At 37.1% G+C, this 26,109-nt stretch overlaps 1 protein-coding gene across 2 annotated transcripts in view; it reads right to left on the bottom strand.

Moving 5' to 3' along the window:
• RAD51B (RAD51 paralog B) overlaps positions 1-25,604 on the bottom strand; it is a gene marked incomplete at its 5' end in the record, with an annotated part of 406,133 nt that extends 380,529 nt beyond the window's left edge. For both annotated transcript variants that reach the window (XM_082317257.1, XM_082317258.1), the window contains 6 exons: positions 7,966-8,149; positions 9,164-9,283; positions 14,233-14,369; positions 21,172-21,288; positions 24,564-24,677; positions 25,521-25,604. In XM_082317257.1, the coding sequence (XP_082173383.1) occupies positions 7,966-8,149; positions 9,164-9,283; positions 14,233-14,369; positions 21,172-21,288; positions 24,564-24,677; positions 25,521-25,604 (756 nt within the window). The remainder of the gene's footprint in view (positions 1-7,965; positions 8,150-9,163; positions 9,284-14,232; positions 14,370-21,171; positions 21,289-24,563; positions 24,678-25,520) is intronic.
• Positions 25,605-26,109: the final 505 nt, after the last annotated feature.

The following is a 26,109-nucleotide window of genomic DNA, read 5'->3' as shown; positions in this document are numbered from 1 at the left end:
GGAGTAACAATTGCAGAGCAGGTCCTCTTTATTCCCAGGAGCCCTGGGGCTGAGTAACCATAAAGCAAACAAACTCTAGAGAATCTGGAAATCAAACCACTAATTAGTCTATACTGAGCTCATACAGGTAAGATTTTTCCAACAATTTATAATCCGGTCAACTATTCTTTGTATTGCTATCCTGTCTAGAGACTAGAATCGCTTTCAGTTACACATTATGCAAATGCAGAAATATTCCTAGAGAACCTACAGTTTAAATGAAATCAAAGGACAGGAAGGAGGCACAAGAAAACAGGCAAGAAGAATGGAAAACTCAAAACATAAGTATTTCTCTGCAGAGTCACAAGTAGATTATTGGCCTAAAGGTTCAAGCAATTTTTCACACAGTCAAAACAGGACACCTTGCCAAACCCTAAACTCCCAATAAAAGGCATAAAAGCCCTTCAGTACAATTACTGTTTTCTTCTACAGCACATAGAGTAACAACATGACAGGGCAGGAAAAAAAATACTGTATTTTTATTTTAGCAGTAGAACATCTTATATAGGTATGTTACTTAAACTAGAGAAATATAACCTAGATGAATGTATTACAGGGTAGATGCAAAGTTTATTGGAAAATGACACATAGCAGTTACCAATGTTTAAAGGCCTCTTATTGAACAAAATGGTATAGTCTGCTTGAAGTCTGGTTCTATCCAATAGTTACACAAAGAATCTGTAATAGAAAGAATGATCATTTTCCTTGCAAAAACAGGAAAGCAGGGAGGAGACTGCAAGTACACTAGAATATAAGATTAGAATTCAAAATCATCTTGACAAGCCAGGAAAAATAACACATTAGAAGGAAGAGCGACTAGGTAAGTAACAGAGTCAGCAGATGCAGATCCAGGGTTTTAATGAACGGTAAGTAAATGACATCAGGCTGTTGCAAAGAAAGAAAACAGTGTACTATGATGCATAAATAAGAGGATGTCCTGCAAGGTATGAGATGAAATCCTTCTCCATACCCAAACATTGGTAGAGATTCATCTGGAATACCGTCTGGTTTGGGCACCTCACTTTCAAGATGATGTAAATCAGCTGAGGGAAACCCAGAGAAGTGTAATGAGAATGAGGATTAGAAGACACAAGAAACTACCAATTTATTTTGGATAAAGTCTTTCAGAAATTCAAGTCAAAGCAGATATCAGGCAAAGTGTCTGCCCTCCTTTATAGTAAGCATTGTCCATGATTGTATAGCAGATCAAAAACAAATCTGGTAATAAAATATCATTCCTCTCAACTCCCTCTCCTATACATTAATACTGGTGCCTTCCTTCTACATAATTTCATATGTGCAATTGTGCAGAATGATAGCTTTTGGCAAAGTCACTTGCACTGTAAAATGGAAAAAGCACTGGAGAGAATACTTTAAAAGAAAAAGCAAACTGAATTCCAGTATCATATAACTTTAAACTACCTCCTTTTCTATACTTCACCACCACATGAAAACAGGAAACTTTGCTCTACCATTTCTCATTCCTTTTCCTCAGCAGTATTAAACATTTTATGAGCACAGACAGTCCAAAAGGAACACTGTGTTGGGCCGTAAACTGCAGAAATGTATATTCTCCAGACACATATAAAAAAGCACACAGATGGCAGCAGTACTGAAGATAGTTATAATTACATTTTAACCAGTCATTTTAAACTAAAACAAAGTTGTGCCTTCCAAGGATAATTTTTAACAGCCACACGAGAAGACAAAACCATCTAACTTTGCCACTGTAACAACACTTAGCAGTTGGATTAACTCCCTTTTATCAAAACTATTTTTTGCTCAATACTGTGGAGCAGAGGCATAATTGAAACATAAACAATCTGCCAACAAAAAATGGGTTTATGAAGTTTTAGCAAGGCCAAAGAACGAACTCTGCTCAGCAAGTCCCATTTAACCATTTTGTTTTCCTAATTAACAGTAACACAAATTAAAAATCATTCCGCACTTTACAAACAGCAGTGTTCACATATATGTGAAATTCTGACACCTGCTTTTTAAGCAGGCTTTTGTAAGAAAACAAAGGGTAACACTAGAGTATTTAATTAAAAAAACCAAAGCTATAGACTCAGCTCTGGGCACAAAAATACTGCTAAGTATAACATGGGAGGAAACCTTAACATAAAATGTTTTGTTTGTTTCACAAACTGTTACTTAAACTGATGAAGCACACTGAACAAGGTTAGGTATTCCCCTTTGCACCAAAAGAGAATACGTTTGAAACGAAAAATTCTGATACAGCTAGCACGAACACAATTTTCTAACGCTGTTCAATTCACCATTTAAAGAGGACATGAACACCAACCTGAATGTTGGTGCAGTGGGAGTGAAGCATCTTGAAGAGAACAAGAATTGTTCTTTACTAAAAGAAAGTTAATTTTGCAAGTAATTTTCTTGATTTAGGAAACAAATTAACTACTGTTTTCCATGGCTCAAAACAAAGTTAGGGCTATTCAATGTTTCTTTAATTCACACAGAGTAATAAAAGTCAGGAAATTCTGCAATACCTATACGTTATTCTAAATATTCATGCTTCTGTGGATAATGTTCACGATATGATTAGCATAAGACGCTAGCATCTTTTCATTCTACTGAGTTCATAGAAGGACAACCCAATTTCTCCAAGAAGTTGGTGAATGATCTTAATAAACTTCTGCAGGTTCAGAAGCACTATTCTGAGTCTTCTAAGCAAACAGTCACAAATTGTTTTAACTTTCATGCTGTTCCCTAGAGAAATATACAAACTTCATGAAAAAAAGCACCAACACTACTCATATGGCAGTTAAAAATGGAGTGGGGGGGAAAGAGAGAGAAACAAAGCAAGTAGCAGCCCCACATTGAAATGAGAATTACATTATTAGGTAAACCTCAACCTTTTGCAGCAAGCAGATGGCCAGGAGTTCAGTGTGATTATGTAGAAGTATAAAGATCCTTCTATTAGCAGTTGGGAAGGGTATTCAAGTTCACATACATACACAAACACAAAATATGCTTGAAACTTAAGTGACACTACATAAATATCAGCAGCTCAACAGAAAAGGACCCGTACTTTCCACTGAATTCTCACCACTAGAAACTGTTTGAACCACATCTGGCCTAAATATGGGTAGTAAAATTCTGGTAACTCAGTTCCAAAATGTTCACTTCTGATAAGGTTAGCTCCTCATTAAAGAAACACATGTTTCGATGTGGCATAACATATAAGATATTTCTCTTTTTTGAAAACTTCAAAATGGAAACAGTTCTCTACATTTTGGAAGTAGAGAAAAGTTTCTTATTCTAGGTTTAAACAACTTGCAAAGATAATACAATTACTGTTTCTGTAACACTGGTATTAAAAATACTTTTTAATAAAGTAAAAAAAGAAAAAAACAAAGTTTGTATTTCAGCAGCTTACAGTCCAGACATAGACAAATTCACTGGAAGTCTAATGTATCTCCATAGTTTTGGAAAGGTCAGCATAACAGTTTTGTTACAGTTTGTAACAATGGATCAACTATCCATTTTTTCCAAAACTTTCTCATATTTACTACCAATTCAAAGGGAACTGGCATCTAAACAACTTTTCTTCAGAAATCTTCCATTTTGGAATTTGTTTAGCTCTCCACAAACTAATATTTTCAAATATCAGAACAGCAATAGCAAAGGTGCAGAGGAGCTGACAAGCAACCATCTACATGGGAACATAATAAAACAGAACCAAGGATGAGGCCAAATGGAAATACTTGCTTATAAAGAAAGAGAAAATTAACAGTCTGAATATTCTATCTTTGCCAACAGAAGCACTTCAGTCTTGAGACACTTTACTGCAGGAAGCTGAGATGATACAATTAAACACAACCAAAGATAGCAGAAAAGGGACTGCAGATGTCAAGTAATTTGTGCATATACGTTGATTTTGAGAAGAAAAAAAAAAAAAAAAAAACTTACATAACCTAAAAACAAATACATATTTAGCTAAACATTTGGCCTTCCAAAGCAATGAAAATCTTGGGTATAAAGTTTACAGAACAGAAGGCATGTGTGAAGCACTGAAATGAAAAACGTGAGAACTAAGAGTGTGGAACAAAAATTGACTATGACAGCTTTAATTGCTGTCATATTATCAATACTGATAAAGTGAACTTTTAGTTTTTAAATGGAGCATGGGGCATCTAAAGGGGAAAAAAAAATATTACCTGTGGAAGTTATGGGCTTCTTGACTACTGTTAACTTATTTAGCATAGTAAATAAAAGCATTAGAGAATAGTTACATAAGGTTTGTCTTTCATTTGTACTATAAAGTGAGAGAAGAAAGTCTCTCATCCTAAGCTATTTCATATTCTCAGAAAGAACAATTTAAAAAAAAAAAAAAAAGAAGATACTACTATACATTTGCTGGTAATAATAACCACCAACATGCTGATCATAAATAACAAAGGTTCTAAGACACAGATCTAAGAACACAACCCAGACAAAAGTATAAAGGACAGCCAGTGTTGTAATTTGATTAGCCTTAGGGATTTACAAACCAAGTTTCATCTTCAGTCTCAATTTGACATTTAAAAGAATGCTTAGAGCAGTTTGGTTTTGCAACTGCCACATCTAGAGTACTTTTCCATGGAGATGTCTAGCCAGCTTCACACATTTTTCTCAAGTACTAACAACAAGGAGACCAGGTTCTATAAATAACAATTTTTATAAGCTAAACAGTTAAATTTCAGGAACAATTCTAGTCATATTGGGTTTTAGTTTTAGCTCTTCACTGAAATGGAGACATCATTTCTCTCTCAACCAGCATGAACACTAAACTACTTTTACTGAATACCACTTACTAATAATAAATAGTTTCCTATGAATATGGAAGAAGAAAGAAAATCCAAAGTGTATTTTGTTTTCTGTTCTTTTTAGGAAGGCTACGGATGTCAGGAAACTAGACAGGAAACATATAGGACTGATTACTGCTGCTTAAATATGTAATCTGGTAGACAGCATCAACATACATTGTAACAGAAAACATTCAGATCCAAATGCTCTCAAGTACAGCATGCTTTAAAACAGATAAATGTAATGTAAACTTTTCATATAGCTTTACATATTTACTGGATTTCAAAAATAAAGGGCTTTTTGTTTGATTTATAGTCAAACTGTCCTTCTCAGTTTCTAGCAATCACTTTTGATCGGACTGGCTAGTTTCAACCAAACCTGGCAGAAAAAAGTAGGTTTTGGTCATGGCTGTGTGCAGGGAAGGGAAAAAAGGGACCCTGCTACATGGTGCCCCATGGAGGAAAAAGCTTCAGTGACTGTTCAGTCATCAGTACGGCTGCCAGGTGGCCTGTCAATAGACGAGAAGCGATCCAAACCTCGTGCTGCTTCTTGCCCTGGCATCATTTAAAAAGCTTAGTGTGGAACCAGGCTTACTGTTAAGTTAGGTGGAAGAAGGGATCAAAAAAGGAAATCAGGCATCATATATTTCACTTTTCGAGAAACAACTTACATTTTATTAATGTCCATACATAAGAAAAAAAAGCTTTGGTGTTTCTTTGTACTTGAAAAACAAAAAAATTCAAAAACCATTAAGTCAAGCAAAAATTTACAATCACACAACACTTTCACTTGCTTCATTCAGTGGCTAAGATGGTGTCATTCAATTAATACGTTTAATATTTTTTCTCATCTCCAAAGATGGATTAAGGTTTCATTTACTACACATTATTTAAATTTTACACTGAGAATGACAAGTATTACTTTCCAATCAGCATCTATACATTGTTCATGGACACAGCATGAGTGCTTTCTGAACAGCAATGACCCTATCCTCACAGCATCCTCACAACTAACAGCTCTGCTATTCCCATTTTACAAACTGAAAACAGAGGTGCAGAGAGGTTGCTGAACAACAGCCATCAGTTTTTTGAGGTAGTTAAGGTCACCTGTTTTCCAAATACTCCATACTATGTAGAGCTACTTGGGTTCGAAGCAGCTCCCCTTGAGTTCAGGAGAAGCCATGAACGCTAGCCACTTTTGCACATCAAACTCAATAACCTGACACCATGTACACACAATTATAAACAGCTAAAGAGTTTAATGCCCATAGAAAGAACTGCATTAAACTCATTTGAACTCCAGCATAGCATGGTAGTAGAGAGTTTCCCCAAATTTAATCCTATTTGAACCTATTCCCTTTTTAGGAAATGGGAAAAAAAGAGCCCATTTAAAAATACACTGTGACAAGAAGCTATTTACATTTAGTAATGCCTTCCAATGATTAATAAGAACACACCCCTTATTTGAAGTCTGAACTTGCTTAACTCAGCTTCCAACCACAGAACTGTGGTATACCTTTGTCAGCTGAAGAGAAGGCTGCTTTTATCAAATACCTCTTCCTCAAGTAGGTACATATTGACTAATGAAGAAACCTTTAACATTTCCTTAGCTAAGCTAAACAAAGTAAGCACCATACATCTTAATTACTAAGACTGCTCTCCCCTCCTCCCAGTCATTTTCAAGGCTATTCTCTGGAAGCTGATTTTTCACCACCCTCCCTGGACTGTTAACACCAGATGTACTGCTCCAGTAACAGTTATAGCTAAATACATAATACACAACCTCCTTATTTCCGATTGCCTTGCTCAACTACTCAATTTTTTTCACCAGACCTTTTAGCTACAGCCAAAAGGATTGACTTCAAGTTCAACTCCTATCAGTCATCAACTCCAGATCTTTTTCAGAGTCTCAGACTCCGTCCCCCTACTCGTTGCCCAACTCGGTATTTAGTTGCACTGATTCTGCCATGAAATGCGTTACATATTGTTTCACGTATCCAATTCATTAGTGATCTAAATCAGAAGAAAATAGAGAAATAGAGAAAAACAGTATCTTCCCATAAAACTTTTCCCCTTTTTCAAAGGGCTGCGTAATATTTTCCCAAAATATGAGAGTATACATACTTACACACAATTCTTTCCTGGCTTTTTAAAGCACTATAAACATTATTGGGTGCACTAACTAGGACACTATCTTTTATACCTGAACTTTAAAGGCACTTACGCAGGGTTTAATCTTCCCCATCAAAAGTCTTTAGAAATTACACCGCAGAAGGAAATCCACCCCTCTTAAGTCAGACAGTTCCACGCCTCTGATGTGTATATTTCTGGTATGACAGTTGCTGTGACCTCAGGAGAGACCTCATGTCTCTCCTACACTGGAGTGACAAGTAGGTTACCCATACTAGGAAATACTTCAAGAGTTGAGTCTCAATAACATCTTTTAAGTTGATATAATCCTCCGTGGGTCATATAACACACACACATACACACCTATGCAGCCTACACCTTCTAAAGCACTTTTTGATCTGTTCGACCCAGTCCCTGCACTGAGTGTCCATATCTTCCTTTGTATTTTATGGGCAAGTCCACAGACAAGGATTTGCTGAGCTGTTACCTTGCTTTCTGCATTAATTAGCATTATCAGTCACAAAAGGAATTTACGCTGCTCCAGAGCATAAGGCCTTTTGAAATTCTATAAAATTAAGTAGAAGGGACAGGTAGAAAAAGATCTTCACCTAGGCAGAGTACGCACTAGTTAAAGTAAGCATTACATTAGAACGGTATCGTCAGGGTGAACAATATTTAATGGCAGCAAAATAAAATATGAGATTTAAGAAAAAAAAGATAGAAAACAAAGCACTGAAACACAGCTGGAGAATCTTGTGAACCCTTATTTGAAGTCCTAAATAAAATATTTAAAAAACAAAAAACAAAAAATCACCAAGCAGAATAGTTACTGTTCCCCCATTCCCCAACTATTTTCCCACTGGTACCTGCTTGAAGATTCCTGCTAGAAGCTTTTTCTTGTTTTCATCTTCCTGTCATTTTCATTCTTCACAGATTTTATTGTTTATTTGATACTGTAAGGCAAAAACTTAAGACAGAAGGAAGAACTTACTGGTATTGAGAACTCCTCTGCCAAATACTTCAGCATTGATGCTCCTCTAGCCAAAAAGTTACTTCTCTCTGCCAGGTTGCCTTGGAGTTTTGTGTCAAACTCCTTTCTGACAACTGAAGCAACAGAGTCAATTATTATGAGTTTAACTTTCTTAGCAATAATTTCTTCTTCCAAAGACATAATCCTAAAAAAGAAAAAACAGCAACAAAAAAACCAGTCATTGATAGTATTATTTACACAGTAGTCAACCTCACTTTTTCCCCCCCTCACACACCACCTCCACTAACATCAGCCTGTATTGAAGAGATTTGGAAAGGAATCTGAGGCTCCAGCAGGCCACATAACCCAAGGCAGGACCCCTCTAAAAGAGAGGTTTGGAAGAACCTCGTTAGCAAACCCTGAATGGCAGACAGCAAGTTAAGTGGACATTGAAACTGTGCCTTTTTGTTCACAGTAGCAGCGTCCCATTGCCAACACCAAAATCCTTGGGGTCTATATATACAGAAGGTCAAATCTGTTTCTGAATACCTCCAAAGACAGTATGCCAAACTAATCCGTTGGTAATATGCTACTAGCTGTTCTCCGATAAAGCTACACTAGAAGAAGAAATTATTCTTAGAATAATTCTCCCACTAACATAAAATACACAAGATGATGCTAAAAAAAAACTCAATTCATTTTCATTGCAAAACGTGTTCACAAATTAACATAAGGTAACAACATGACAATACAACACTGCCAACAGCAGCAGCATTCAGGCTGACGACTGTGAAACGATTCCTCCTTCCCACTGCTGGAGGGGTCCCAGTCTTCCTGGAAGTAAACTCTGCTTTGGAGGAGCAAACTTCTATTTCATGGGAAATGTAACTCCTATACTATGGTCTCTCCACAATCCAAGACAAGATCAGATCTGTCACATGAACACTCCCCTTTGGAGGCTTACAGGGATCAGATCATATAGAAATTGTCTATCACAAATTAGAAAACATCAAGTGGATTAGTCACACACTATGGAATGAGAAGATCAATGTCAGTCTTTCTGTAGCAATTTTACTTCGTTGGAGACCATTCTGTTATCAACATGAAAAGGCCTCAAATAAATCAATTACTCTTTATAAAGCTTTTATATAAACAAATATTGTTATAGACAATCCAGTCACAATGGTCTTTTTTTTTTTTAAACTCTGGAAAAGAATACCTCTTCAGTACACTGCCACAGGTCAGCTCTCGATACAGGTGAATGCTACGGGTCATGCAGAACAACTTTTCCTCTGAGTCAAAGTAAGTAGGAAATCTGTTTCCTGCTATCTCAATCAACCTATCAAAAAAAAAACCAGAAGGCATAACACTGAAAAAGGAATAATGTGGGGTAATGAGGCATCAAGTATTCACAAAGCAAACAAAGCAAACCTCTGATAAGCAGATACCAAGTAATACTGGAAATCTTGTTCAAAGGAGAAGCATACTTGAGGAGTCAGACTGAAATACTGGAAGTCAGAACAGTTAGGTTCTCTTCCCAGTGACGACAGAATCAGTGGTACACTAGGGAAAGACATAACTTGTCTGTACACAAAGAAACAGCATATCTCCTGCAGAAGGAAACTGCAAAGTTTATAGTTACTGAATGCAAAGTTCTTCGAGTTTTGTACAAGAGGTTCCATTTAATGGCCGAGCATTCTCCTATTTTAATTATGAGATCTAAATATTATTTTCATTTAAACAAATGTACTCTCCAACTCAAACCATCTTCCGCTCCAGCTTTATCTTGCAGTGAAATCATAAAGTGGACCTTGTGTCACCACAGAAATTTAACAAGCTGATAACAAACCCAAGATCCATGGCAAGATCCAGCCAACATGGAAGTAGGACTGCAATGAACAGCGCCCAGTTCAACTGCAAGAACTTATTATACAAGCAGCACATGTATGGAAAGTATGCCTGCCAAAATGAAAATCTTTTCACAGATAACCTCTCCTTAAAAACAAGAACAAGGTCATTTGGATAGAAGGCTTTTTCACTGAAACCATTTCCATTGTGCCAGTTACCTCTTTGTAAAAAGGGCGTATAAAATCTTAAGAAAATATAGTTTTTAGAACATAGAAAAAAAAAAAAAATCAGCATTGTATCACAAAGCGACAGGCTCCAGCTGCCAGGCGGCTACAACAGAACATCTATCCATACAGATAGCAAAGGTACAACTGGCACGACTTGATATAATGAAATGACTAAAACTGTTTAAGTGGCTGCTTCACTGACAGAACTGAATGTGGGATTCCATGATTAAATGTTCTCCATTACCTTATTAGCAAATTCATGACCCTTCAAAACCTTGAATTACAATTGTTAAGCATACCACTGTTTATTATCAGAGTAGACAAAGGAAGCGTATCAGATAACTGGTGATAACACCAAAAGAAGTCAGAGGAAGCTAGATATTTATTATTTGTTGTCAAAATACTTTTATATCCAGAAACTATGCTTTGAAAAAACTTCTCGCACAGATGTAAAACTAAGCAATTTACTGATGAGAGGCCAACATTTGCAGTTAAATAAGATTTTACATATAAAATCATTGAGGACACTAAATGGTACACGTTTTAGAAATGCTGACTGCCTGCAAACTCTTCAGAAGTCAGTCAAAAGTTCAGCCCCTCTGAACACAAGGCAATTTTATCGAGGTCCTTAAATAAATAATCCAAGAATTTAACTTAGAAACTCATAGCTACAATCTGAGCAGTGTAATCTTTTTTTTCCACAATGAAGATTTTATTTTTTAATAACAGAAAATACTTAGTTGTTTGTATTTTAAGCCAACACATCCCACCGCCTGTAGCTTGACAAGAGTGGCATCTAGTGGACAGTACATGTGGGCACAACTTACTGCTTATCTTGATGCTTTTTATTTAGGCCCCTTTCAGTAAAACCCAAAATGTTAAAACTACTTTAGAAAAATTCTTTTAAATAATTTTTATTTGGTTTAAAAATAGAAACACTAAGCCTGAATGTTAATATACCTATCCTGAGCAGGAATTTCATTACAATAGCCTGAATCTCATTCATTAGATACATTACTTATTACACCTAAACTTGTCCTGCAGAACTTCCAGGGACAGAACCTTGTCTTTTCATTTGCACAATTAATGATGTGGACCATTTGGGCAACCGTGACCTGTCATTCAATGGTCTGCATGAAATGAGATTTCAGTACACTTCCTAATGGGCATGCATATCACAAAGAACATCATTACACAGACTGACTTAAAATGACACGCCAAAATCTTGCTGAGATTGCAGTACTATTCAGACCTCCATGCAGGTTCAAAGTTCTTTAAGGTTTAAATCCTGTTTGTCATAATGAGACCAAAAACTGCACAGAACGTGTTCTCTTCAATCAGGGCAGAGGCCCATGGCGGGGGGGGGGGGGGGGGGGGGGAAATCCCTATTTGTTCTCAGCTTTGGTTCACAGAAATTTGTATCCAGTGTTTTTCACAAGCAGTAAGTATGGTTTGCTTTTCTTTCTAGCCAAATTATTTTCAGACTTTCCAAATAAGTCTGGTATGTTTTCAGTTAATAGCTGGCTGGAGTTGAATTGAATTGCTACAAAACTGATAACAATTTTGACTTCCAGACTTACTATGACTATTCGATCTACCTGTCCTAGTGTCCATCGTTCAGCTTTGTCTGAACACGGACACCATCTGCACTGTTACAGCTTTCTCTTACACGAGAGAACAATATATAAATTACAGAAAACAGTGGCGTATCTTAGAAGACCAGCCTCAATTCTGATCACTCTTCTCAGCATTGCTATTAGATTGCACTAAATCGTCATGTTAGAGAATAAGTAATAAGACTATGAAAGTTTGTGGAAGCAAAAAGCTCCCTGCCCTGAAGTAAGACCTGCCAGGCAGAATGACAAAAGACAAGTGCCTTTTAGCAAAAGAAATAAAAATAGCCAGCTTTATGCAGTATCTTTCTAGAAGCAGCATAGCATTAGTCAGTATGACAACTACAACTTCGCAAGTCTCAGCCCTAAAAAGCAGCAGTGATACGCTCTTTCCAGGCTTTCTGTAAAGACTTTTGAGTTTTAAATAAAAATAGTGCCAGCTAAATGTCTCCATTAACCCCTTTAAAATAAGTTGCTACTAAATCAATATTTGCCCTCTTATCTGAAGTGTTTAGAATAGCAACAAAAAAAATCTCTTCTACTTGCCATCTATTAATAATACAGGAATATAGAATCATAAGAAAATCCAGGTTAGAAAGAGAACTCAGGAAATCTCCAGGCCAACATCCTGTTCAAAGTAGTGCCAGCTAGGAAGTCAGAACAAGTTACTTGAGGCTTTATCTAGTCGTATTTTGGAAGCCTCCAAGGATGGAGGCAGCACAACCTCTCTGGGCAACCTCTTCCAATTCTTGACTGTCCTTATGGTGAAAAAGCTTCTCCATACCTCGGTACAGAAATGGGATTTTTAATGTATGCCTGCTGTCTCCCTGCCATGCACCACTGTGCCCTCTTCTTGATGGTCTCCTCATTGGTAGGGGAAGGCTGCTGTTAGATCCCACCAAAGCCTGCTCTCCTCTAGACTGAGCAAGCCCTCAGTCTCTCCACAAGGGGCAAGTGCTCCAGCCCCCAACCATCTTGGTAGTCCCCTGCTGAACTCCCTGCAGTTTGTCATGTCTTTCTCACACTGAGAGCCCAAAACTGGACACAGGACCTAGATGTAGTCTAACAGGTACCAAGTAGAAGGGGATAATCACTTCCCTCACTCTGCTGGTGCTCTTTCTTAGAGGTTGCAACACAGAAAGTATAAGATGTAGTTTGTCTGAGGAAATTGTGTTTAGCTATCATTTCCAACTGAGCAATACTAAATATGATTTAATACATAAATATTCTCACCCTTAGTAATAATGTTATTTTTGCCACATTCCCTTTCTACATTCTACTCTATTTTCAGCAGTTTCATTTTCACGTTCACCTGTTTTCTTTAGCATTTGCTGCTAAGCAACAAGTCTTAACTCACCCATTAAGTCCTAACCTTTTTTACTACCTACATTTCAGGGACCTGAAATAAAAATTAAGTGGTATATAAGAAGGGAGCACCATACTTTGCAGAGCCATTGCTTGAAGCTTTTTTTCTTTGATATATTACACTTCCAGTTTAAAGTAATTCAAATTTTTGTGAAATTAACTTGACAAAAATAGGGTTAGAAACCCCAGCTTCTCATCCATGATAACTTCAAATGAATAAGCAAAGCAAATGCATTTGCTTTGATACTCCATATTCAGGCCATGGGTATAAATACTAAGTAATCTGAAATACATAAATTATTATCTGAAATATATAAATTATTTTATTATTTTAAACCTTTTTCTGCCCATTTTTCTACACAAACAAGAATGAGACTACTGTACTACTTGTCCTCCCCCAGACCCTTAACTTTTGAATTAATTTCAAACAACAGCGACAAAGGAATAGACATCTCAAAAACATCAAATCCTCATGGTTTAGAAAAGTTAGTACCTAAGTCAAGTAAATTAGAGGTACCTTTAATGAAATACTGCAGAATAATTTCAACAGTTAATCAGCCAGTTAACATGGGAAGAGTGGTAACCAACATGTGCATACATTTGTAACTCACAAGTAGATACAGCATATAGTGTCTCCTGTCCATTCAACAGTTAGAAGACATCGTAAGCGCATAGCCGAGCAGTTTCAGTTACATGGACAAAGCAGGAGATATTAGAAGAACCAGAGATGTTATAGAGGTAAGGGAGCATAGCACTGCATGGCCACTATGGATATAGGAGAGATGCGAGATTACTGCAGAAGGAAATCGGAAGCGCAGAAGAAGGGCAGGGGGCCCCACTCAGCAGAGACAGGACAGAAACCTGAAGGAAAATTGGCTATGTCAGTCCTACTGTTCACAGAAAAACCTCCATTTCCTTTGCACTCAAAATGCTGGGCCTTTACATCCTCAAAACCTTCCTGCTAACTCCACAAACTGAACTGCAAAGAAAGATTTCAGGTACAGGACTGTTAAGACCATTTATAAATTAGAGAGCACGCCATCCACCTCGTCATACCACAACTGGAATCTGCAACATCATACAAATGAAGAAGGTGAGCAAACCATTCTGTTAAATTAATTTCATAATCTATGGAATAACTGCATATATCAGATGAATGCTTAATAACTACCATAGGTATTTACTTTATAAACACAAGAAGCTGCAAGGGTGTATTTTAGAATTTTGCGTCTTACCTTTCAGCGCTGAATGCAGACTCTGTGTCAATGTATATAACAGCCCCATCTAGTCCTCCCATGCTTACAGGCAGTGTAGCCAGAACACTCATCATAATACAAAATTGAGTTTTGCCACAACCTGGTGGGCTAGTTATCTGGAAGAAAAAAAGATTAATAACATAAACAAGAGACATCACACTCATTTCACCCTAATTCTACTTTTAACTAAGGCACATCAGCCAGAACTCCTCAAATTCTGCTCTTCCAGTTAACAAAGGAGACAGCCACAAAAAGACAGCATGCAGCCCACAAAGAGCAACTTGCAGTTACTCTTGAATCTGTGCCTTGCAGTCAAACTCATCCACTGAAGAATAAACAGTTCTTCTTCAGAGACAGCATTATGCTTGTACTTTATTTCTTTGACATCCTTTATTACCTCTCATATTTGAGGTCCCCTACTCTCCCCGCTCTTCTTACAAGATCTCCCCTAGACCCACATCTGGTTCTCTTCCATCTCCTTCTCTGTGCTACCTTCTAAAATAATTAGAAGATTCACAGTTGACATTCACATAACATCAGTGGCCTTTAGAGCTGAAAACAAAGTCCAGAGCTAATGAGTTCACAGATGTAAATGGCTGCTTAGGAGCCATCATTACCCTGGTTACAACCAGGTCTCCCTTGGAAATCACAAGGATAATCGTTTATATCCTGTAAAGACTGAATGTTCAATATGAACCACATTATATACCGAAGACAGATTTTATCTGCCCCAGAGACTACACTCTGCTATGCAGCATGTGTTCTGTCATTGGTGTTAACTCCCTATTATCATATTTCAACATGAACACCATTTAATGATCCAGACCAGCTTGCCAATTTTAGGCTTTCACCTGCGCTTACTGAAAGCCTGCTGCGGTTAAGCAGTATTCAAAAAGAGCACACTCAACTTGTGTGAAATGGTTCCAGTATGATTTTGATCCAGGAGAAAAACCACAAGGATCAAAAGAATACAATGTTTGATGAGATCCCCAGTTTCTAAGAGCAAGATTTTTCTACTAGAGATGGCAGTATGCTGTTCTTTATCCACTGCAGATCTTGCAGAGATTGTAAATGAATGCTGGGCTCTGTGTTCAGATAATCATACGTTCATTACTACTACAGTGGGTCTTTAAATATAACATCACATTGCCACTGCTTCTGGGAAGGGAGATGACAACGACATCTTAAATACTAAGAGGGCTGAAAAACAGCAAATACAAAGTTTGAAGTGACTTTAGGCACTAAAAACAGAGAGTGGTGTGTTCATTCTAATGCTAGTAGGGACTACATAATAATGCAAGACAAAAGTAAGCCTCTCCAGGGAAGTTAAACTGCAAAATGAAGCATACCTCTTCAAAACACCTAGTACTGCCAAAACAAAGGCTTAAATACAGAGCCATTTTAAATTAAAAGAAGAAACCTTACAACAGACAGACACTCAAAATTAAACTGATTTTTGAGCTTAAATCCACAATAGTTTGTTTTTAAGTACAAATACCCTTTCACCACAAGATACTACAGTATTACTATGGTTTTGTTTTAAGCAGCAGCAGCATGACTTGAAAATTTACAGGGAAACACTGAGGGACTGCATTAGCTACAGTCACACACCAGCTACTGTTAACAGTTGGTTAAAATCCCTTTAATCACTTTTGTTTTTAAACAAGGCCTGAAAACCAACTCATATCAGTCAATCTACTTGAAGCTTTAATGCAAGAGAAGCATTAGATGATTTTTGTTTAGAAGAACACACTGCATTTAGTGAATTACAGATCAGGAATCAGTCATACTTATGCAATTATCTGTCCTCCATCCAGTGTACTTAAATTACAAAATATCATATCAACAATAGCTGCCACATTTTAATATGAATGCAAAGCGTATATAAAAACTGCAGAGGCAATACATATTCCTTAGACTGTGAGAGCCAAGGAATCTCACCAGCTGTTTCTAGTTAAAAAGAAGACTTGAAATGAATAAGGGGAGGCCATCAATCCAGTTGTTAAATGAAAATGTTTAGACAACTGTGAGAAGACCTCATAAAAACGTTTGTAGTTTCAGCCTTGCCTGGGAGGTGCACTGGAATCAACATTTATTTCAGGGGCTGCTGCAGGAGCTAATTCAGCAGAGATGCTGTAAAAATGTCTGAGGATATAAGCATCATTATCAGAGAAAGACAGGGAATCTTGCAGTACGAGCTAGTACAAGGAAGCAAGCCAATGGAGCAAGAGAGAATTTCTATTCCCGAAGATAACAATACTTCATCTTTTATCAGCATTCCCTTAAAGGTCATTAAAATGGGATTTTAAATCCACAGTGAACAATTTTAAAGAACTACCACATTTTATTGTAGTTACCACTGGTTCAGCAAGTGTTTTGAACAATACAATCTCAGTTTAAAAAAAACTAAAATTTCTCTAATATAATTTAAATCGAATGTCTGCAAAAAGTTTGCTTAGTTTGTTTTACTCTAAATTTGCTCTGAAAAAAATCAAGTCCACCCAGATTGAAATGTGAAATTCAATGTCTGCAAAAAGTTTGCTTAGTTTGTTTTACTCTAAATTTGCTCTGAAAAAAAAAAATCAAGTCCACCCAGATAGAAATGTGAAGACTACTACAGTTTTAATTTACCTCTGCCCAATAAAATATACTTTTATTTTTCAATAAGCTATATGTTATTTTCTCTGGCACATCTGTAGGGTTTGGATGAAGTCACAAGGAGCTAATTCTTCTTCAGCTACCAGGGGATTAAACTCTTCAATATTCACAAAATCATTACTTTAATTTTTCCTCAGAGGAGTTGGCCAAAAGCTCTGACATCTGACCACAAAATTTCAGCTATGATTTAATTTCCAACTTAAAACTTAATAGTGGTTTGGGAAAAAATGGTCCGAGACAGTGTAACGCAAATCAAATCCCTCTGGCACTCAAAAAGCAAGCAGCTTTGGCTGTAGAAGATACCACCACAAGTCTTAACCCTGTGGCTCATGTACTCAAATTCCAAGTTTCCAACCACCCTCACTGCGGGTAAAGTAACAGGAAGACAACGATTTAGCCACACCAGTTAGGAAGTAAATGCTGCACACAACATACTTTTGAAGGTAACTTCTCTCGGACTTAGAATATCTGCCTAATAACAAAACTACCGAAGCGCAATCTGCTGGTCAGCTATGGTACAGTAAGTTGCAAAAGAGCAAATTAAAATTATTAAGTTCCAAAATCACTTGAATTGAAAAAGAGCATGACCTGAAAGTGTTCACAAGCTGCAGTACAGCATCGAAGCAACAGCAGCAGACACTTGATAGCTTTCTACTAAAATTTCATCTAACAGTCGTGCTGAAGAACACTTGCAGTGTTGCCAACCTTTAAAACTACTTCAGATCTCATGGCTCTTGCAAAAATGCTTTTAAAAATCTCCAGAACCAGGCTTTAAATGAGAAACTCGGTTTCTGCAGTTAATTGTTCTCTGTCTTTACATTTGCTGAGAAACCCCTAATATGTGCCCTAATCGCTTTCCACATTTACTACCTAAAATGCAAATAAAAAGCAATACACTTTTTTTCTTTTTAAGACACCTCTGATCTCTTAAGTTAGTCATCTAATTTCTGGAGTCTACCTAGTTCTCTCTACAATATTTCTGATTAAATACTTATTATGCATCAGTATTGCCAATCTGGCATGAGTGCAACCAAGACCAAGCTACTGGTGGAAGGATGTAGTGCTTGCAGTTCTGGCCTCATCCACTAGATGTCTTGTACAGACTTCAACATCTGTCACTTAGTGAGATCACCTCTTGATAACCACATTAGGCAGGTCTCTATTTTTAACCAAAATATATTAGAGTACAAAAAACTTAACATTCAAAAGTTTTTTTTCAGAAGAAAACTTCAAGTGCAACACCCTTCCTGGCACAGTGCTTTTCATTCACCATTAGATAAAAGTTCAGCTTATCTTTGAATATATTCATTTCCCCCAACTACCTTTAAATACATTGATACATACAGAGTATGTAATAGAGTTTAAAATAGAGTTTAGCAACAGTTTCCAGATTTTCTCATATCTAAAGAGAGAGATGTTTTAAGGAAACACTGAGAAAAAAAAGTTTTTAAAATTGAGTATTGTGATAATCAATCAAGCTGAGAAGTATTACAAAACACATAGCTCTGGAAAATTAAGCATTTGCATTTACTTCCTGAAGAGCATTCTTTTTTACCATCTCAGGAAAATGATATTTGACATCCATGTTTTGAGATCAACTGCTTGCAGAACTTCCTTTCAAATAAAAAATTAAAAACACAACAACAAAACAAACAAACAAAAAAACCCAAACACAACCCCCACCCACCCCCCCCAAAAAAAACCAAAACTTAGAAGTCAAAAGTTAGCTAAACTCCAGTAAGACTCCCAGCATGTCAACTGGGAGCATGTCAAGCTTTTCCCAGATCTCCCTCTGGAGCAATGCCAAGAACAAGGCAATAAGCAAGCTTAAAGACTATCAGTGCTCCAGAGCCATTCTACCTGGTCTTCAGGCAAGAACATGTCAGATGATAGACTACACTGATAGCTGAATGATAGCTATGCTTAGGATTAAGAAAAAAGACAAATATTCACAACATTGTTATCAGCAGCCTTATAAATTCACTGCATGTCTCTTCCAACCCAAAAGGATCACATGCACTTATTTTTTTAATTAGGAAAAAAAAAATATTCCAGCATCCTTTAATGCAAACTTTTACACTCTGGCCATCTTTTACTCAAAATTGCCAAGCCACAGTGAGGAGGCCAAAAAAGACTGGATTATCTGGGTTGACCTACAGAAGGGTGACATCCTTGTTTTGGGTAACACTCATGAGCCAGTCACAGGCTCAAGGACAAGTCGGCATATCACAGAAAAGACACATCTCTACTCTACTTCTTTCTCACACCTGTGCAGCAGTGGGTCTACATTTCAACTAAAGAAGCACAATTCAGAAGTTTAAGCAGCATAAGCATGTGAACAGCCATTCTCTGCCTCCACCAAGGAAAAGTTAGCGGACCAGATGGAAATCCTGGAAAGCCAGATCCTAGCTGCAAGCGAGCATAATTTCTCTTCAAACATGGGCTGTGCTATTTCGTCAGTTGACTGCATGAACAATAATCCAAAGGAAAAGGAGTCAAACTTCACCTCGTGCAGCTACTGCTTTGCTACTAAAAATATTTTTAGGAACCAAAAACTCATCTCCTGCTGAAGCCACTATCCTCAACAGCAGCATAGTTACAATCTCAGGATCCTGCACATGCCACTGCTACTTATAAGAACAGCTCTTTCTTCTTCAATGAAACAGCATTTAGCAAGCCTTTTCTCCTAGAATTTAAAGACTTGCAGTATTCATCTTAATCTTAAGTTCTTCCGATCCAATTTTCCTATAATAAATTGGTAACAAAGCTAGGACTAAATATGAAGAAAATATTAATTCTGACAGATCAATATAAGTTCATGGATGCGTTCTTAAACATTTTTATGAAGACCTGAATGGTGTATATTCCTGTACACCGTATATGAAAAGAAATACTCAGAATTGTTAGAAAGTAATATCCCCTCATTACGTAGGAGTTTACTGGAGCAGAAACCGTTATAGTCTAAACTCAGTGTTGCTTAAACACTAATATGTTTTAAGTCACTATCAGATTTCATAAGTGATTTCTATCTGAGATCAAAACCAATCTGGTTTGATTATAGGGTGTGGAAAAAAATGTATTTTCCTCATAGTAAGATTTTCGTAACTTCTCACTTCTACTCCTCCAGACAAAGAAAAGCACTTGGTAAGGATTGTTAAAGTGTTCAAGAAAAAAAACGGTTTCAACTTGTCTGAATTCAGAGCATGAGGCACACCATATCTATTTTTCCACTCATTTCAAGTGCACAGCTGAATTCAGAATTTTAAGAAGGCACGTACAGCCACAATGCATAAAACCAAAGCCCATCTAACTCTGGATTCTGTCTCTACCGAGGGCCTACAAGAGATGACAGGGCACACATATATTGATACTCTCTCCAATATATGTTTCTCCATCTCCATTGTAGCTCAGCAAATTCCTAAGCCAGAGATTGCATCTTTGTATTTTTATAATACTCAGTGACTCCTATGAGCATCTACACAAATCCTGCCTTTCCAGATTATAGAAACTATGGGAGTTATTACCACTTTCTGCAAGGCCATAGAGAAATCCAGGTACTAGAAGATTACGTGCTCCCTTGCTCTTAAAAGAAAATTCTAGGCAAGAAAGTAGCATTGCATCCAAAGTCCAGAGAGTGACAGAGTTACAGGTAGATACATACACAACGCAGTGTTGCAATGCATGCACATATAATACAGGCCTTAATTACAGTCTTTTTTAAAAAGAATGCATTACATATTTATTGCATAAATTTGTTAACATTTATATATAAAAGCTCTGTAAAGTGATTCTCATGTCTATATGCTTCACAGTTTTGTCCGAATTGCTTATGGTACCTTCATAAAAACTAATGACTTGGTAAAGTCAGATCGAGTCAGTATTAAAAGGACAGACTCCTGATTCAGCACCTTGTGTTCTGACCACAAAACCACACTGCAGCTTTCCTACTGGAAAATCCAGACAACAATTCTCCCAAATTTCCTGGAAAATTTTTCACTTTTTTAAAGGAAAATCAGGTCGCCAAATTTTTTAATTCCTTCATTTTCTTACTTACCTGACATGCTGGGGAAAAAAAAAAAACGCAAACACCACCAAAAAAAAAAAAGTGCAGCCTCTATCAATTAAAAAAAAACACTCCTCATCCATAATTTTTGTGTATTTTGTGTTTAAAGCACCTGACACAAGACAGTCCAACCTATCTGTGACTTTTGACTTCTAGGTGTGATGTGCAACTGCAATAAAATATATTAAACAAGTTACCTCTGTGAGGGACCCACAGGGCACTCCACCATGCAAGACTTTATCCAAACTATGCAGAGTGGTGGATAAAAAGGCTGAAGAGGGATTGACAGACTTCCTCAGTTTCATTTCATAAGCCTACAGAAGGAGGGGGAAAAAAGCAAAAGAAAACAAATACACAAATCAGAAAATGTGCTTTTTTTTTTTTTCTTTTTTTAAATGGGAATAGCAATCTTCTCACGTTTGCTTTCATCAGCCTAGAATGACTTAACACTTGGCAATGAGCAAACTATTCCTACTTTCAGCTATAGCCCTCTCTTAGCTCATCACCCTTCCTCACATTTATAGCTCACAGACTAAACTTAGAAGTTTGTTCTATCTTCCTCACCACAATATTAAATAATAAGCCTTTAATCATGATGTGTCAAAGATTTTCTCTGCTCCTATTCAACAAGGCTTGCTTTCAACCTGTAAAACTCCAGCTTACTTTAAATAAGTAAACACTGTATGTATGGTTAGTGACCAATGCAGAACACTCACGTGAAACCTAAATCCAAGAACTCCCTAGCCAACATTCGTTACCAATTTGAAACTACCTGGGTTGAAGAAAAGGTTTGCTAAAAATTCCCAAGTCTTTGAGCAAGCCTGGGCTGATCCTGTAGCCATCATAATTTTCCACTTTTGTGAGGAAGACTAGTCAAGAAGACAGGACAGGTACAGAACTGAAAATAGTTGAATTCCTAGGTCCTCCACTGACTAGAGGAGCTGGCCCAAGATCAGAATTCTAGTTCATAAGTGTTATTTTCATTTGGGGAATCAATTTAAACCAAAGAAGAAATAACAACACGGAAATGCTGATCTGAAAACACCAAAACATGATGTTTCCAAAAGAAACAGGTCTTGCTCGGACCTTGCGGACATCTGCTAAAACTGACACATTCCTCAACCACTGAGCATCCTGAACATCAGAAGTTTCATTTTTTTAAAAGGAACAGTCCAAGATCTAAAGGTTGTCGCTCTAGTTATAGTTAAGAGCTCCCACAGGTTTCAGACTCCTGGCCCAACAACAGAGATTCTCGAAGCTCTGTCACAGCGTACCGCCATAACCTGCCATGAGTGACTGCTCCAGAAAACCTGATTTCTCTGTGCCCGAGAGAAATGTAGTCATCAGATTTATCCCAGTATTAAGATAGTCTGCTGGGAACATGGTGTGCTATGGAAGCACCTCCACAGGAATCATCGATAACTAACTAAATAACCACACCATTGAATCCTACATGTTTTAGTCCATACTTGTTGGGCCAACAAGTGAGCATTTTTTGCTGAAGTTGATCAGAAAAGATTTCCAGCTAGTTCTACCAACAGGCTAAGATAAGATAGCTTGTACCTTCCTTTTTTATGCTATAGTTCTTCCCTATGTTATAACAGGGAGTATATTAGAATAATATTTGAAATTCATTCAGACCTCCTCTGTTTTTCAGTTCTATTGAGGAGAAATATGCAAAAAATAGCTTTCAAGTCAAAGAACAGGCCAATACAAAAACCAATTAATTTTCCCTCACTCAAATGGGATCGGAGTTTATGCTCAGATTCACTTTAAGAGTGAATACATATACTGATGAAGAAGGATTTGCAACATGTTTTAATTAAATAATTTTTTGTTTAACCTCTGGCAGGACTTAAAGCCTGTAGACCATGGAAACAATATTCTAGTCTAGCTTTCCTGCCTAACATGAACTCTAAAATTTTACCCAGCGATTTCTGCATTTAACTGAAAATTAGGGTTGAACCAGAGTGTCTTTCAGGGCAAAAAAATATTCAGTTGTTAAATCCAGAGTCCAAGTGAATGAAAAATTACTACATCCTTAGACAACCTTTTCCAACAGTAACTTATGGTAGTTTCTAAAGATATTCTTATTACTTCCCATTTCAGGGACTTATTTTTTAATTTATCTTCCAGCCACTGGATCTTCTTCAGCTTTTTGTTCAGCTAGACTCTAGAGACCTCTAATATCTTTTTCTACTCAGCATATAATGTGATCAAGTCACCCCTTAACTTCCTTTCTGATGAGCTCAGTAGGCTTCACTCTGTACTTCACACTGCGAGGCAAGTTCTCCAGAAATTAGTTTTACTGTGTATCTTGGCATACTCTCAAGTTTTGCTGCTAGTTCTTCCAATGTTATATCTGGACAGTATTTTCCCCTTATTTATAACTCCTATTATCCAATTTATTTATTTTTTTACTGAAAGATATTGTCAGGCCTTGGTACATCAATCATGATGTTACATCAGTCATTCTGACCTGAAGTCCATTTGAAATCCCATGTTTGCAAAGATTCAATCCACATCCCTTAAAAACAGCTAACATCCTCTGTTTCTGGAAGTACAGCTCTGTATTGTATGCACTTCTATAGCTGATCACCTATCAGCTGGCTCTGTATTAACAGCCCTTGACAACTGCTGTCTGACAAACTTCACTATCTGCCAAGCTTCTCGGCAAAGAAATTTGACTGAATAGTGATGTGTGGGTGACAGGAAAAAACAAATGACAGAACTCTACTTAAAACTTCCATCTGTCTTCAATTTATTGATTATTAATAGTTACTGATGGAAAACTAGTAATTAGCTAGCTTTTAATCCATTCAGTATAAGTCATATTAATCCTGCATATCACTAACTTTAAAGCAGTATGTTTGTGAATTTGAAGTTTCACAGAGTTACTGCTAGAATTACTATGCCAATTACACATAATAAACTTTGACATGGCTTATTTTTTTCAGGATAAAAAGCAGGCTGCATTGACACAGGTCAGAACTGTCCACGTTCTCTCTGTTCTAGACACCACTTTTGACATCTTTTCACCCAAATTCAAAAAAGAAAACAAAAACCAGCCACTGCATTGCAGCTAACATCTGTTTCCTTCTTGCACTCTCCCCAGTTAGGCTACCTGTAGCCTAAACCACACTACAGCTCATTTACACGGATGGAAAAAATCCTCAAGAAGTTATTTTCAGGATCACTTCACTTCTTGGCACCAATTTTATGTCTAAAAGCAATTTATACTGAAATTCTTATTCTTTGCTTGTATTAAACAATGCTTTTTTTTTTTAGTTGCAGGGTTCCAAGCTAGAAGCAATTTTTATATGCTGGATTGCAAGAGAGAATGCCGCATTCCCCTATTGTACTCCAACGGTTCTGCAAGCCTGAACAATCTCTGGAGGCTATAACACCTAATAAAAGTCACTGCATCAAACTAAAGTGCCTCAGAGATCTAAATTTAAAAATACAAGTATTATTTCATTGTGCAATCAAACTGAGACATCACAAACTTCCCAGGTAAAAAGACAAGTGATACTGTTTAGCTTTTTCCCAGATAGTGTATCAAGAACAGAATCAACACAAGCATACTTACTGTCTGCATTTTGGGAGCACAAGCTCGGCTGACTTTACAAAGAAGCTTCTGCACATCATAGTAGCTCTGTCCCGTCACTTTCATTAGCTCCAAGAGGGAAAGACACAGAAAGTCCTGAAAGGTGACAGAACAGTTCAGAGAGCTCAACCTAGAAATCAAGACTAGGGACTAAACATGCAATTTATACACAGCTAGTATACATTCCACAGCTTTACCAACTGTGCCATGTTATACATTGTCATGCTATACCTCTCCTACCTTTCTCCGATACCAGTATATTAAAAGAAATTGTATTCATATTTTAAAGGACACGGAGTCAAAGGACCAAAAATTCAAGAACTGTGTGATGGAACTGCAACAAGATAACACCTTTTCGCCCACACAAGTCTCTGTCTACCTGAAAAACATTCAAAATACATCATGTCTTCTAGATTGCAGTCCCGGGGTAGATCCTGTATTTATGATGCATACTATTGAAACATATAGGGCCCCTTGGATCTCTTTAGGCGAGTATTCCTAAGAACAACTCCAGAACGTACTGCTGAATCAACCCATAACCGGTAGTGTAACATCACAGCACGTTCACACGCTAGATTATGTAGTATACATGTGGTTTTGTGAAGTGTTCACAAATGGATGTCTTACTCCATACAAGTAGTAGCTGCACACCCCTGCTAAAATAAAGCATCTTCAGGTTCTTTAGGAGTGAAGGTAGTAAGTACATACAAGTTTAAATGTTTTAGCTAGGCATCTATCATTTTAAAGCTATATTTTTATAAGGCAGCAGGCCAGATGGAGCCTGAAATGCCTCCTACTTTATAGAAAGTAATGCTCCCTGTAAATTAAACTACAAAAAAAAACAGTACATGCATTAAAACACACCACCACCACCCCAAAAATAAACCCAAAAACCAACCCCCAAAAAACACCCCCACAAACACAAAATAACCCTTTCACCTGACAGGTAGTGATCTGATGGCGACTCAGCCTTTCACACAGCTCCTGAGACAACCTTGCTCTTCTTAGTTTCTTAGCAGCCATGTTCCCCAATCTACAGGACAAACAAAAAAAAATTTTTTTGAAAGACGCTTGGAATATGACTACGTGGACTATTACACTCCTTGCTAAAGAACAGTAAAGTATGCGCATGTGTATGTGTGTGTGCATATACATATATAAAATTTAATGTGCTATAGACTTCCCGTATACGTCTACCTCACATTAAATTATACTACCATCCTGAAAGCAGTTATGTTAAATTATATCTCCTCATATTTGACCACGTATGAGATCATGCCAGTAAGAACAGAAGAGTCAGCAATGTTTATAGGACAGATGTTTCGGGGACTTAAGAAAGCTGGAAATTACTCAGTGGTGAAGTGAACAAGAACTCCTGATGCTATACTGCACTGGAAAGAAATAAGGTTATCTTTGGATGCCTAAACATGAATAGTAGAGTAATCACAGTAAGTATCTAGCCCTAGAACTGCTAGAACACAACATTCCGTTCTGCTGATCCAGGATTCGTGACAGTTGTTGAAAGAAC

The sequence above is a fragment of the Platalea leucorodia genome (genome assembly GCF_965183815.1).
Source record: "Platalea leucorodia genome assembly, chromosome: 7".
Taxonomy (NCBI): domain Eukaryota; kingdom Metazoa; phylum Chordata; class Aves; order Pelecaniformes; family Threskiornithidae; genus Platalea; species Platalea leucorodia.
The sequence above is the reverse complement of the archived record's forward strand: the minus strand, read 5'-3'. Positions and strand labels throughout refer to the sequence as shown.